The sequence below is a fragment of the Dendrobates tinctorius genome, unplaced genomic scaffold (assembly GCF_039654945.1).
Source record: "Dendrobates tinctorius isolate UK_male_01 unplaced genomic scaffold, ASM3965494v1 ptg000274l, whole genome shotgun sequence".
NCBI classification, from domain to species: domain Eukaryota; kingdom Metazoa; phylum Chordata; class Amphibia; order Anura; family Dendrobatidae; genus Dendrobates; species Dendrobates tinctorius.
Window position 1 is genome coordinate 1,866,170 of NW_027361941.1, and position 10,917 is coordinate 1,877,086.

Genomic DNA, 10,917 nt, shown 5'->3' on the forward strand with positions numbered 1-10,917 from the left:
CGTGTTTGCGTGGGTTTCCTCCCACATTCCAAAGACATACTGATAGGGAATTTACATTGTGAGCCCCATTGGGGACAGCGATGATAATGTGTGCAAACTGTAAAGGGCTGCGAAATATGTCAGCGCTATATAAAAAAGAAAGATTATTATTAGTAAGATTCCATTTCTGGTTAAAACATTTCCCACATTATGAACAGGAAAAATGGCTTCTCTGATGTGATCAAGATTTATTTTCCATTTAACATGAAAAAAGTTTCTCCCCTGTGTGAGTTCTCTGGTGCCTAACACAATCTGATTTAGTGCAAAAACATTTCCCACATTCTGAACAGGAAAAAGGCTTGTCCCCTGTGTGAATTCTCTGGTGTCTAGCAAAATATGATTTATGTGAAAAACATTTCCCACATTCTGAACAGGAAAAAGGCTTCTCCCCTGTGTGAGTTCTATGGTGAGTAACTGATTGTGATTTCCAGTTAAAACATTTCCCACATTCTGAACATGAATAAGGCTTCTCCCCTGTGTGAGTTCTACGGTGCTTAACCAAATATGATTTCAGTGTAAAACATTTCCCACATTCTGAACAGGAAAAAGGCTTCTCCCCTGTGTGAGTTCTATGGTGATTAACCAAATCTGATCTCTGGTTAAAACATTTCCCACATTCTGAACAGGAAAAAGGCTTCTCCCCTGTGTGAGTTCTATGGTGATTAACCAAATCTGATCTCTGATTAAAACATTTCCTACATTCTAAACAGGAGAAAAGCTTCTCCCCTGTGTGAGTTCTTTGGTGTGCAAGAAAACGTGATTTCCATATAAAACATTTCCCACATTCTGAACATGAAAATGACTTCTTTGCCTTAGGCGCAGTTTGTTTTTTATTGCCTCTTTTGTGACTTTGATTTTCCTTAGTAGTCGGTAATGAATCAGAAGATGGGACCTGTTCCATAGGATCAGATGACAGATCTTTGCTGTGAATGGATGATGATATATCTGGAGTAATAGTAATCACTTCAGTTGTATCTTGTAGGATCTCAAGATCATCAGATTTAAAAATTGAAGATGTCAGCTGTCCCTCTGATCTCCTGGTACAGTCATCTGCTAAGATACAAAAAACAATTATTATTTATTAATAAAATATCCTTGAGTTTTATATTTTTGAACATTTCTATTTAAACTGTCCATAAAAATGGCAAGCTACGTGAAAGCTTTAATTATTTACTAAGACAATGACAGTTCACAGTCTAATAGAAAACCTTGTTGGATGAACCAGTAGTGTGCGGTGTTCAACTGTTTGTTCATTCTGCCTCCCAAATATCAAATAAAAAGAATCCAATCAATGTTATGTAGGCGAAAATAATACCAATTCTCATCTCACAAAAAACAAGTCCCCACTCAGGTCCATCATCTGTCAATGGAAAAACAGAGGTTCCCATACTATTAGTGGCTCAAAGGTTCTTGAAAAGGAACAAGGTTTCTATAAACCAATCCAGTAAAATCCGCTCTCACTTCGGAGTCTTGCAGTGTGCGCAAACAACATTTAGGATCCCTGTATTTAGTAATATTATAGTGAGAAGAATCCACTTAATTTGCGGTGTCTCCTGGAGCACAATCTGGGCACTATGTGCTGGGTAAGAAAATGGCAAATGTGTAATTTTCACTCTACAACATCCACTGTGTGTTAATTTCCGGAAAGTGGCCGTGGAGTCAAAACATTCAGTCCTCCTACACACGTGGTCAAAGTTGTTGATACCCCTCGTTTAATGACAGAAAAACCCACAATGGTCACAGAAATAACTTGAATCTGACAAAAGTAATAAATAAAAAATCTATGAAAATTAACAAATGAAAGTCAGACATTGCTTTCCAACCAGGCGTCCACAGAATTTAAAAAAGTAAAACTCATGAAATCAGCGTGGACAGAAATGATGGTTCCCTTAACTAAAATATTTTGTTGCACAACCTTTTGAGGCAATCACTGCAATCAAATGATTCCTGTAACTGTCAAGGAGACTTCTGCTCCTCTCGACAGGTATTTTGGCCCACTCTTCAAGAGCAACTGCTCCAGTTGTCTCGTGTTTGAAGGTTGCCTTTTCCAGACTCCATGTTCCAGCTCTTTCCAAAGATGCTCATTAGGATTTAGGTCAGGGCTCATAGAAGACCACTTCAGAATAGTCCAATATTTTCCTCTTAGCCATTCTTGCCTGTTTTTAGCTGTGTGTTGGGTCATTATCCTGTTGCAAGACCCATGACCTGCGACTGAGACCAAGCTTTCTGACATTGGGGAGCACATTTCTCTCTAGAGTCCCTTCATAGTCTTGAGATTTCATTGTACCCTGCACAGATTCTAGACACCCTGTGCCCAAAGCAGCATGGAAGCATGGCTGAGAAGCAATGTCTGACTTTCATTTGTTCATTTTCATAGATTTTTTATTTATTGCTACTTTTGTCAGATTAAAGTTATTTCTGTGACCATTGTGGGATTTTCTGTCATTAAACGAGGGGTACCAACAATTTTGACCACATGTGTATAGATTATAACCATCAGTGAATTAATTAATAACATGGAATCACTTTATGGGGATTTCTACTATTCTGGTTTTCTGTCATTTAGTTATATTAGGGCTTCTGCATATGGTGTGTCCAATCTCATCCGGGATCTGTTCCTGCTGTCCAGCTGGAGTAATCTGCTCCCTACTTCAGCCAATTGTAAAGTAAAGCCCCCGTTACACACTGCGATATCGCTAGCAATATCGCTGTAAAGTCACCGATTTTGTGACGTTACAGCGATATTGCTAGCGATATCGCTGTATGCGATACTTACCTCCGACCGGCTCCCCCGCTGGTTATCGCTGATCGCGCGAGAAGCTGCTGGACCATTTCTCGTCGGTCACTTCCTGCGGCGCTTCCTGCTGTGACGACGAGCGACGCGTGGAGCCGGGCGGGAGGACACAGGATCACCGCGTCTGACAGGTAAGTAGCGATCCCCGTCCCTAGCGATGTCGCTGGTGAGATCTGCCTGAGTGGCAGCTCACTAGCGACCACCCAGCGATTCACCAGCGATCCTGACCGCGTCATATCGCTGGTCGGGATCGCTGGTGAGTCGCTAGGTGTAACGGTACCCTAACACACCCTACTAAAGCGCAAAGCACATGGCCGGAATCTGCCAGATACAGCGCTGTTCTCCTCTGGTTCAGTCCTCTGTGCTCAGCTTGCGGCTTGTGTATTTGTTTCCTGCTGTGACCGTGGCCCGTTTACTGACTACTCTTGTGTCTTCTGATTCTGTATTCTGCCCTTCTGGTTCTGACCCAGGTACCTGACTATTCTTCTTGCCATCTAACTCCACAGAATAGCAGGTAACACCATGGTCCAAGCCTAGGGGTCCCAGTGTAAGTCCAGATTCCATGTAAGGGTGTTATAGGGCGATGAGCAAGGCAATCCTTGGGATATGGAAAGCAGAGAAGATAGCGCCAAGCATGTTCATGGTGGACATCTTTTGAGCTGCCAGGTGACCATGAACAGTGCTCCCAATACAATGTGTCTAGTGATGAGCGAGTATACTCGTTGCTCGGGTTTTCCCGAGCATGCTCAGGTATCCTCCAAGTATTTTGGCGTGCTTGGAGATTTAATTTTTGTCGTCTCAGCTGCATGATTTGCGACTTGCAGACAGGCTAATACATGTGGGAATTCCCTAACAAACAGGCATTCCACAAATGTATTCAAGCTGTCCAGCAGTCGCCAATCATGCAGCTGAGACGACGAAAACTAAATCTCCGAGCACATCCAAAATACTCGGAGAACCCCCGAGCAATGAGTTTACTCGCTCATCAATAATTGTCTCTGCGAATTATTCCAGCTAGATCTGCATTCAAATAGCTAAATGGCGCTCCTTCCCTTCTGAACACTGCCATGTGCCCAGGGAGTAGTGTACAACCGTATGTAGGGTAAAGTGAGAAGTTTAACAATCAGAGGATTTTGGACACTACTGTAATCAAACACTGTGACTATAGACAATAACATCTACTGAAATGATCAAACTCCACAGTCTCCATCAGTAATAAATGAGCAGCTAGTGGTGAAACCTCTCTGGGTAATTAGAGTATGGGGCTCGGTGACGTCACAATCTAAACTATCGTAAGCTCCAATATTTTCTGTCAGATGAGTTTCACGAAGAAATATTACACATTTAAAGAGAACTGTGTATAATAGTGCAGAGCGGAGATGTCTTAAAGGGAACCTGTCAGCAGGATTGTGCTCAGTAACCTACAGACACTGTCACGTCAGCGCCGTTATACTGATTACAGTGATACCTGGTGATGAAATCCGTCTTGTGGTTATTGTGTAATCTGTATTTGTAGTTTTCAGTTAATGAGATTCTCGTGCTCTGGGGCGGGGCTGTGGGAGGAGCTGTGGGCGGGGCTTTATGTGGTGCTCTGATTACATATTCATCTGTATTAGCTTATGACAGGTCGCTGACCCCTCACTGACCTGCCCCCCATTATTACATAATGCATATAATAGCATTGATATTATTGGTGATAATGACTATAATATTGTGGCTATTGTGAGGCTTAGAAAAAAATTACATCCAGCAAAATGTCACCGGTGATGACGGCGCCTGCACAGTAGCATCTATAAGTAAGAGATAGAGGCTACTGGACAGGGGCCGCTGGTGACATTTTGTTGGATGTAATTTTTTTCTAAGCCTCACAATAGCCACAATATTATAGGCATTATCACCAATAATATCAATGCTATTATATGCATTATGTAATAATGGGGGGCAGGTCAGTGAGGGGTCAGCGACCTGTCATAAGCTAATACAGATGAATATGTAATCAGAGCACCACATAAAGCCCCGCCCACAGCCCCGCCCACAGCCCCGCCCCAGAGCATCACATTCTACGTACGCTGTCATTTGGCTTTATAGTTTACAGATCTGAGCAGGTTACAGTCAGCGTCTCCTAATCCCAGGGGGTAGGTGGATCCTCCAGGTTGTAAGTTCTATAGAAAAGGGCTTTCAATGCCCAAAGTCATTTGAACAGTTTTGGGTGGAGGAGAATGTTGTGGTCTAGACGCAAAATGGTGATCATGGTAATACGGCCGGACTACACCACCGATAAAGCAGCCACAGCCGGTGACTGAGAGGAATCTGTGACTTCTCTGCATTCAGTGGTTACTACTCACCTGGGTAGTCATATGTGGGAATCTCCTCTTTACGCCGCTCATCATCCCTCACAAATGTCTCTGTAGTATTAATATGGGTCAGATCTTCACCCTGAAACAAATATTGTAAAAGTCACCGACAGATGGAGAAGTCCCATCTATGATCAGCTCTAATCCTGCCATCTCCACCGTTCTCATTACACAAGTATAAAACATATAATACTGGTGGATAAAACAAGACTGAGCACAAGACCTTCACAGCCGTCTACACATCATAGGGGAGATCTCCTGACACCTTCTCTCCATCTACCTGATGATCCTGAGGAGCACTGGGATCTTCTTGGTTACAGTCCTGTGGAAGAAGAGGATGGGGACATCTCTCTGGTGTTGTCCTCTTACTGGATAGATCTGGAGGAAACACATACAGGGACTGAATTCATTCTCTACATACAGATAATTATAGGCCGTGTGTATTTAGTCCTGTCTATTACCTGGAGATGTGAGGGGCTGGGGAACCTCCATTATGACGTTCTTGTACAGATCTCTGTGTCCTTCTAAATACTCCCACTCCTCCATGGAGAAATAGACAGCGACATCCTGACACCTTATAGGAACCTGACACATACAATGATACCATCATCCCCCGATCCCTTCATAGTGTTACTGTATAATGTCCCAGCATTCCCAGCAGTGTCACCTCTCCAGTCAGCAGCTTAATCATCTTGTAGATGAGTTCTAGGATCTTCTGGTCATTGATGTCCTCATGGATCAGGGGGTGAGGTGGAGGCTCCGTGATTGGGCTCAGGGGTCTTCCCCATCCCTCAGACACAGGGTCCTGACAGCGATCACTAGAGGTCTTCTTCACCACTGTGTAATCCTGGTTATGGAGAGACACATTAATAACTCTCACTACAGACATTTCCAGAGTCCTCACCTCTCCAGTTCTGTCCATCTGTTATTCCCATAGATAAGAATGATGTAATGTGACGACATCAGAATCTCTCACCTCTCCAGTGAGACGGAAGAGGACCTCTAGGGTGAGGTGTAACATCCTCTCCGCCATCTTGTCTCTGTCCATATCCATCCTTGATGGGTAAATCAGGAAAATTATGTAGAAGATCTTCACTGAGAGGATCCGATATTGTAGAGACCTGAATGAGAAGAAGATGAGCCGGTGTAACATCATAAGAATCCACTTGCTGCTGTGAAAAGCAAACATGGCATCTAAGAAGGTGTGACAGAGTTTGGCTGAATGCCCCCCCGCCTCCAAGTACTCGATAGTATGGGGCGGCCTAGTTAATACGATACTTACATGCCTAATAATGGGGTCTGGGCTGCAATGTATGAAGGTCTATTAGGCCGGGCCAAAGGTAGCGTCCAATAAGTTACCTTATAACGCCCCCATACACATTAGACTAAAGTTCCATGAAAGCTCTGATTTCGGGGGGTTTGGCCGACCATATAATGTATTTGGGGGCCTCCCGACAGATGATGTCAGGGCAGAGAAGGATCCGGCATCCTGAATTTCAGAGGATAATCCGTCTGTTCTTCCTGTAGATAATCCTCCTCTAGAGGAGTCTGGAGGCGACTCTCTCATACAGACCACAGGAAAGCTGGAATATTTGTGTGTATGGGGGAGTCGGGAGAGATCGCCGTCTGCCAAATGACCGCTCAGCCAACTCTGATCTCATGTGTATGGGGCCGTTAGTATTACACTGACAGGCAGTGATGATACACGGCACTACAGTAGTACAGGGCATCACCGGAGCCATCAGAGGCTTGTATGTTGTGTGATCGCACTGATCAGAGGGGTTTAAAAAAAGTTTAAAGTGGTAAAAAATATCACAGTTTCAGCAACAAGAAACATCCATCACTATATGGAAAGCAGAGTCACTGCACAATGTTAGTTACGTCACGTCCATAACTACTTTATTATACTCTATTATCCTGTACACAGTGGAGTAGATAGAAATCACAGATCACACAGCAATAGCTGGAATTGGACCCTCCAACGTAAAGAAAAAAAAAATCTCTCTCTCTATCTTTATATCTATATATATATTTGGCAGAGTCACATCTCCCGACTCTGCAGATTGCCAGGGAGTATAAATTGATGGTGTGGATTTTATTCTTCCCATTGAGCTGGCTCTTCAGGACCTGTCTTATCCTTTGATGGTATTTGGATGTTGCTGCTTTCCTTGCCTCTTTATCATGGTTACCGTATCCCTGTGGGATGCCAAGGTACTTGTAGCATGTCTGTACATCTGCTATATGACCTGCTGGTAATTTCACTCTATCAGTCTTGACAACCTTACCTCTCTTTCTTACCATCGGCCACACTTCTCCAGTCTGAAGGACATCCCGATGTCTTCACTGCAGATCCTTGTCAGGTGGATTAATGAATTGATGTCTCATTCATTTTTCGCATAGAGCTTGATGTCATCCATGTAGAGGAGGTGGCTGGTGGTGCTTCCACTCTTGAACTTGTATTCATAGACAAACTTTGTAATTATCTAACTGAGGGGCTTCAAGCCTATGCAGAACAGCAATGGGGACAGTGCATCACCTTGGCATGTGCCATATTGGAAGGTCACTTGTGCTAGTTGTCTTGAATTGACTTCTAATGTTGTTCGCCATAGCCCCATTGAGTGTCTAAGGAAGGTTCTTAATTTGCTGTTGACATTGTAGAGAGCCAAGCATTCACAGATCCATGTGTGTGGCATTGAGTCATAGGCTTTCCTGTAGTCAATCCAGGCTGTGCTGAGATTGGTCTGTCTGGATCTTGAGCGACTGCTCTATCTACAAGGAGCTGGTGCTTAGAGCCTCTGGTGTCAGTCACAATGCCTTTCTGAGCTGGATTTATGTACTGGTTCATATGGTTCTGTAGCTTGGTGGCTATGATCTCTGAGAGTTTACTTGTTGTTGTAAGGCAGATTATTGCGCAGTAGTTGGATGGAACTGTTCCTTTGTTAGGATCCTTCATGATCACCACTGTTCTCCCTTGTGTTAGCCAAGCTAGGTGGTGACCTGCTTCTAGCTGTTGGTTCATCTGCTTTGCCATGCGTTCATGTACCGCTGTGAATTTCTTTAGCCAGTAGGTGTGAATCATATCTTGGTCAGGTGATGTCCAGCTCTTCATGTTCTTGACCCGCTGTTGGATGTCTGCTTCTGTAATGGTGACTGGTTCTTGCTCTAGGTGGTTGCTGTGTTTCATTCTCAGATCTTGCAGACACATTGCACTGGTGTTGTGCATTTTTTCCTTTTCCCATATGTTTCTCCAGTATTGTTCAGTCTCCGCTATTGGTGGAGTTGCTGCCTTTGTGCCGTTCCTCTGTAGTTGGAAGTACACTTTGGATGGTTCTTTGGAGAATAGGGCATTTATCTTCTTGGCCTCAGCTTCTCTAGTGTATCTCTATCAGGATCCTGTCAGCGCTGGCGGACCGCCGCGGCTGAGCAGGGTAGCTCACCCAGACTACGGTGGCCCCGGGGTCCGAAAGTACAGGGAAAGTTCAGACAACAGGACCTGCGATACTGAAGATAGAAAGAGGTACAAGGACCTACGATCATGTGACCACAGGGGGCGTGGCTTAGCGTCCTGTTGCAGGAGATGGCTGTAGGATTCTATTACAGGAATCCTGAAGTACCGGCTAGGGAAACTCAGGTCAGACAAACGAGGGGTCAAACACTGAGAGGGCAGCGCGGTACCAGACGAACAGACAGAGAATAGTCAGAACGTAAGCAAAGAATCATATGGGTCGCCCTCCCAGGGCCGTGGGGTACTCGGTGCCGGGCCAGTGTCAGTGGGATGTGTCACAGCAGCGGTGACCCGGACCGTGGCCCTGGGCGCCCACGTCAATGGTGAGGAATGTTGTAATGGTGGAATGTAGTCAAATGAAAAGTTCGTGACGCCACCTGTGGTGTTCGACAAGGGAGGTGTTAAGCCGACGCTGCAGACAGGTCCTCTGGGACAGATGGTGTGGTGCAGCAATGATGGTATAGCCCTCCACAGGCAGGGCTGTTGTCCCAGGGCAGTGTAGATGTGGAGACACTTAGATGGTGTAGTTTCCGGCGCAGGGGATGTAGCAGTGCTAGGCGGATGCAAGAAGGAATGGAGGACACCAGGGCATGTAGTTCCAACGCTTTACTCTCAGTTTGTTGTGCCCGCTTCTGTACCGTGTCCTCCAGGTCAGAGACTCAGTCAACCTCCATGCAAGATGGAAAGCTCCCTCCAACACTGCGCCGACTTATGTGCCTTTCCTGAACGTCTCCTCTATAGCGCCTTTTAGTGTGACGATCTCCAGTACCGTGGTACTCTGGAGTTCCTCCTGACAGAAGTTCCTAAGAATTCTACTTGTACGGCAGACAGCTGTAGCCTGCTTCGGGGACTCCCTTCTCCTGAGTCCCGGCTCTCTATCCAATTGCTGTTGTGCCCCAAGTCTTAGATGGGAGTAGTGCATTTACAGCCAACTACTCCACCGGTGTCTGCTGCAGAACCATAAGTGTCCATACAACCTCGGGGACCGGGCCCCGGCCTTGCGCTGAGAACCTATAGGCTGGGTTCTCTCTCTCTATCCCACGTCCTCTCTGTTCTCTCTACTCCTTCGTTCCGTACTTGTCTTTCTTATGGAAGCTTAGGTTTCAGTTCTACGTCTTTCTCCTTCTTTTCTTTTCCCGTGCCAGCTGGCTCAGATCACTAAGGCAGCTGCAGCACTCCTTCCTCCATCCCTTCTTCCAGGGAGCCTCACTCCTGTCTCAGTGACTTCCTACCCGACTGACCTTCTGTCAGACTCACCCTGACTGACCTGAACTCTCATCCTACACTTTCCCACTCTTTAATGTATCTTAACTCCACCCACCTACCAGCACATCCAGTGTTCCAAGCAGGGAACCACCAAAGGTGCTATGCTACCCTCTGAGCAAGGAGCCACAATGTGGTTGTGCAGAACTACCCTGTTGTGTGGGGTGCGAGTGTTGGAGCGTGGAAAGGAGTTCCCACCTTAACCGGATGGTGCGGTACGACACCTTTAAAGAGAGAGGAAGGTGCAGTACCTCTGTGGCGACTGAGCCTCAGGGGCACCACACATACACCGAGATAGCAATGCAGTACAAGAGGGGAAATCAGAGCATAATCAGGTCCAAGGCAACAGAGTCATACACAGAGATAGCAAAGCAGTACGAAGGGGACAGGCAGAACTCGTAACAGGGACAGAACCGGATCAAAACCAAACAAGCATAAAGTATCACAGTCACAAAGCACACCAGGGTCACACACTTGGCCAAGGTCTGAGTATAAGCGACAAAGAGTGAGCCCACAATGAGGCTATAAAAAGCCTCCCAGAATCTCAGAGTGAGGCTGTCCAGATTAACCTCTAAACCACCTGATCCCATGAACTCAGCAGATCATGACAATCTCCCTAGTCTTGCAGCGAGTGCTGTGAGCCTTTGTTTAGCAGTCTCTTCAGTTGGGGTCAGGCCTTTGTACTTGTCCAGCTTGGTCTTAACCTTGATCTTTACACTCTTCTGTATATCTGATAGTTGGCTGACTTCCCTTTATGGCACCTTGATCTTTGTCTACAGTCTTCTTTTCCAAGGGGGGTACGTACCTCTGTTGTTCTTGCTGGTTGTATAGCCAAGCATTTCCATAATTGTTGAGGCAGAAGCATAGATCAGGTTATTAGTTTGAGTTATGGTAGTGGTAGGTATTTATGCAAGTGCTGCTCTATTGCCATCCTCTAGCACAGGGTTCCCCAACTCCAGTCC

The 10,917-nt window shown here is 45.5% G+C and overlaps 1 protein-coding gene across 1 annotated transcript; it reads right to left on the minus strand.

The window, feature by feature from the left end:
* Positions 1-215: 215 nt before the first annotated feature.
* On the minus strand, positions 216-6,076 carry LOC141072539 (uncharacterized). The gene is made up of 5 exons (XM_073559807.1): positions 5,855-6,076; positions 5,649-5,772; positions 5,468-5,565; positions 5,179-5,269; positions 216-1,089 (listed from the first exon to the last, which is right to left on the minus strand). The coding sequence occupies exons 1-5, from the start codon at positions 6,074-6,076 to the stop codon at positions 239-241; spliced, it is 1,386 nt and encodes a 461-aa protein (XP_073415908.1). The 3' UTR covers positions 216-238.
* Between the last annotated feature and the right edge of the window lie 4,841 nt (positions 6,077-10,917).